Source organism: Plasmodium reichenowi, chromosome 9 (assembly GCF_001601855.1).
Source record: "Plasmodium reichenowi strain SY57 chromosome 9, whole genome shotgun sequence".
Taxonomy (NCBI): domain Eukaryota; phylum Apicomplexa; class Aconoidasida; order Haemosporida; family Plasmodiidae; genus Plasmodium; species Plasmodium reichenowi.
This window is the reverse complement of record NC_033654.1, coordinates 570,797-575,609: the sequence shown is the minus strand read 5'-3', so window position 1 is coordinate 575,609 and position 4,813 is coordinate 570,797. Positions and strand designations below refer to the sequence as shown.

The window sequence follows — 4,813 nt, the reverse complement described above, 5'->3', positions numbered from 1 at the left end:
TTAATATTAAATTATATAAATTTATTTTTTTTAAAAATAAAATTTTTTTAAAATATATAAAATTATTTTTTTTTTTTATTTTTTTTTTTTTTTTTTTTTTTTTTTTTTTTTTTTTTTTTTTTTTTTTTTTTTTTTTTTTTTTTTTTTTTTTCTTATTTTTTTTTCTGCCTCATAAATTCATATTTATGATAACATCTCTTATGGTAAGAATATATTTATTATTATTAATTGGGAAGAAAAACAAATATATATATGTTTTATATTTAAACCATAACTATACCTTTCTAATGGTTAAATGTAACAAAATAATTAATATAAAAGGATGGATTAAATGTTAATTTTTTTATGTACAAAATTATATAAGAAGTGAAGGATTTATGCATTATTATGTATATATATATATATATTATTATTACTAACAATTTTTTTATTTATGCATAAACACATAATTTTTTTTAAACCGGTGCATATAAAAAAATATATATATATATATATATATTATAATAATAAAATAAATATATAATATGAGTGAATATTTTATATAGAAAATATGCTTTTTTTATATTTTTGTAACTTTGTTATTAAATAGAGATAGAATCTGCAAGTAATAAATTGTGTTCTTATTATAGTGTGAACATATATGTAAAAAAAAGGAAATATATATAAAATATATATATATATATATATGTATATATGTTTTATAAAATGAACCTTATTCGTAATGTAGATAATGTATAAATCTATGTTATACTTTTTATTACACAATGGTACAATTAAGGAATTATATATATGATATTTAAAAATGATAAACCAAATTATGATTTAAAGATTATCTATTGAACGGAGTGAATATATATAATTATATGTTCATTTTATTTATATATATATATATATTTTGGAGATATTGTATTATATAATGCTAAATATCAGAATAAAGATACTTAATAATGTACTAAGAAATCATGCAGGGATTTTTTATTTTTCTTTAATAAATAAGAAAGATGTATCTTACGATACATTGGCTGGTATCCCTTGGATGAGCCATAGTCGTATTACAAAAATTACGGAGAGAGTGTGTGAGGAAGGTCCATATGATAAAATAACATGGGAAAAATTAAGTGAACGTATTCATAAAATATCTGATAGTTTTAATATGAAAGAAATTGGTAGGATTTTATATGCATATTCAAAAGTAAGATATAGAGATATAAGAATAATTTATAAACTTATTGAACATATAAAGAATAAGGAAATATCTAATATAGATTTATTATCATGTGCTCATGTATGTCATGCATTAAATAATTTAAATTATGTTGATAAGAATTTGTTTGAAATATTTTTAAATAAAATAAAAAATATAAAAATAATAGATATGAATAGTGTTATTAATTCTATTGTTAGTAAAAGCAACACTTGTAATAATTATTCCTTTCCTATTGTTTTAATTTTAAGTGCTTATACAAAACATTGTAATGATTCGCATATGCGAAAACACTCTCTTGAATTATTAATTTATTTTTTAGAACATTTTAATAAATATAAAAAAGAATGTACACCGCAAGGTTTGGCTATGTTACTAAATTCCTTTTCCCAAATTATGAAGCCATCACCTGAATTTTTTAGAGAAGAACAGGAAGAATTAAAAAAAATTTCTGTCGATGAATATAAGAAGGATCATTTATTTATGAACCATGATGATAATACTGTTGGCAAACCCTTTATTAAAAATAAGCTCATTCATATAAATTACAAAAATAATAATGTGAGATCAGAGGATTGTTTAAAAATGGATAAGGCAAAGAAGAATTTACAAGAAGGTACCTTTGGTGTAGGTGAATATGTGAACGTTGTTTCACACGAAATAACGGATAAAAAAAATAACAACATGAACAATAATAATAATAATAATAATAATAATAATAATAATAACAATGATAGTTATAATAATGATAGTTATAATAATGATAGTTATAATAATGATAGTTATAATAACATTTTAAATAGGTGTGTAAAAGACCCAAATTACAATTCAACACATGATGAAAATATTTGTTCAGAAAGACATAAATATATAGATATGTTAACTATGAAAGAAAAAAAAGATGTGCTGAATAAACTATTTCTAATGCTTTTATTCGAAATTACAAAAAGAATCGACAAGATGAATACACAATCGTTATCATTAATTATCAATTCCTGTTGTCGTATTTTTTATGAAAAGCCGATTGAATTTTTACATATAATTAGCGAAGAAATAAATAAAAAATTGCATCTGACAACAATTCGACATCTATCATTAATTATTAATGGATACATAAAAATGAATATACATAACCCTATATATATAGATAATATATTTAAAGAAATTCAAAAAAAAATTTATTCTTGTGATGAAAAACAATTATGTTTTATACTAAATAGTATGGTAAAATATAAAAATAAAAATGAAAATATAATATCTAATATAAATGCTAAATTTATTTTAAATATAAGAAAAATGAATATATCTACATTATGTAATATTTTATATTATTATACAAAATTAAACATTTCTAATGATGATATTATAAATCTATACCAAATATATTTAAAAAAACTTATTGACACAGCTAGCATACATCATCTTGCTTTATCAGCATATGTTTTTTCAAAGAATAAAATAAAAAATGAATTAGTTTATATAATATTAAAAAAAGCTTTACATATATTACAAAAAGAAAAAACCATTCATATTATTAATAATGAATATATAATTAAAGACATTTTAATTTTAATCAATAGTATGAGTGCTCTTGATATATATTCAGAAACGTTAGGTACATACCTTTATTATATAATTAATGGTAATAAAAATCTTATTGGTCAAACAAATAAAATTGATGATCAGCTAAAGGAACATAAACAATTTTATGATAAAAACGAGGTAGAGGATACTAAAGATATTAAGAAATCTATTCTGTTTTTAAATGATGATATTAAGAATAAAATAAGGAGCAAAAATATTTATTTATCTATAAAAAGTTTGATGTTATATAAAGATAAAATTCAAAAATGTCAAATGTGATTAATAAGGGAAATGGTAAAAGGATTAAAAAATAAAAAAAAATAAAAAAATAAAAAAAAAATAAAAAAATAAAAAAAAAATAAAGAAAATAAAAAAATAAAAAAATAAAAAAAAAATAAAGAAAATAAAAAAATAAAAAAAAAAAAAAATAAAACGAAAAGGAATCAACATATGTAATACATGTATATGTATATATATATATATATATATATATTATAATTACACTAATTTTTTACAAATTAAAATATTTGTGTATACGTATATTATACGATATATATTTGGTATATTTTTATACGTTGTATATCTGATGTGTATACATTTATTATTATTTTTTTTGTCTAATTTAATTTATATCCATTATTTTTAATATAACATATATATATATATATATATATATATATATATTTATTTATATGTTTGAATATTATCCATTTAGGTAGTTACTATCAAAAAACGACATCATAATTTAATTCGCTTTCTTCTTCATTGTAATTATTTAAAGGAATTAAAATAAGAAAGAAGAAAAGTTTTTGTATATTTTGATCAGTATAATCAGGATATTCATCCTGTTTCCAATATGTAGCATTTTCAATTAAATTATATGTTTGTATATTTTTATTAACATAATTAAAAAGAGGTAAATTTTCTGTATCATCTATATTTTCATTGTTTTTTATCATTGCTAAGAATGTTTTTATTTTAAAATATGAATAATTTATATGACATCCAATAAATAATCTGCCTCTAAAATGAACTAATAATTTTTGGAAGTTAGATCTTTTGTTTTTTATATCATTATAATTTTCATTTTTTTCGTTATTTATATTATTATTATCTTCATTTTTTTCGTTATTTATATCATTATTATCTTCATTTTTTTCGTTATTTATATCATTATTATCTTCATTTTTTTCGTTATTTATATCATTATTATCTTCATTTTTTTCATTATTTATATCATTATTATCTTCATTTATTTCCTTCTTTATTAATAATTGATTATTTGTATTAATATTTTTATTTTTTATTATTTTCCTTTTTTTATTTGAATGAAAAGATTTATTAACCTGTTCAATATTTACTGGATATATATCATAATAATTATAACTATATGTATATTCTGTTATCACATCTTCATCATCTATACTATTATAAGGTATAAAGAATATATCCGAATTTATTTTCCCATTTTTTTTTATATGAAAAGAAAATATATTTGTATCAACTTTAACATTTAATAACTCTTCATTACTATAATTTAAAGCTGTATTACAATCCTTACTATCATATATATTATTACTTGTGTACTTTATATTCTCCTTTATGTTATCTCTATCACATTCTTTATATTCATATTGTCTTTTATCATAGTATACCTCTTCATTTTTTATACTTAACGATGCCTCTTTTTTCTGTGTATCACCTCTTGATAAATGAGAGGTCACTATTTCTTTTAAGATATTTGGTATCTTATCATTCTTCTTCTCTAATATTTCTTGTAATAATTTTTCTTCTTCTTTTGTATCTTCGTTAAAAAAAGAAATCATCTTTAAAATTAAAAAGATTAAATTGATCAATTGATAAAATTTCCAATATATATATTATTATGTATATTTTATAAAAAAAAAAAAAAAAAAAAAAAAAAAAAAAAAAAAAAAAATATAAAAATAAAAAAAATAAATTTAAAAAAAAAAAAAAAAAAAAAAAAAAAAAATAAAAAAAAATATATATATAAAAATAAATATA

General features: G+C 17.9%; 2 protein-coding genes across 2 annotated transcripts; one reads left to right on the top strand and one right to left on the bottom strand.

Annotated features, from left to right (window-relative positions):
- Positions 1-916: 916 nt before the first annotated feature.
- Positions 917-3,067, top strand: PRSY57_0913300 (hypothetical protein; the record flags this gene model as incomplete). Its single annotated transcript, XM_012907373.2, has 1 exon — positions 917-3,067. The coding sequence occupies one exon, from the start codon at positions 917-919 to the stop codon at positions 3,065-3,067; it is 2,151 nt and encodes a 716-aa protein (XP_012762827.2).
- Positions 3,068-3,513: 446 nt separating this feature from the next.
- On the bottom strand, positions 3,514-4,614 carry PRSY57_0913200 (ribonuclease H2 subunit C, putative; the record flags this gene model as incomplete). Its single annotated transcript, XM_020114787.1, has 1 exon — positions 3,514-4,614. One exon carries the CDS (start codon positions 4,612-4,614, stop codon positions 3,514-3,516), a length of 1,101 nt encoding a protein of 366 aa, XP_019970487.1.
- Between the last annotated feature and the right edge of the window lie 199 nt (positions 4,615-4,813).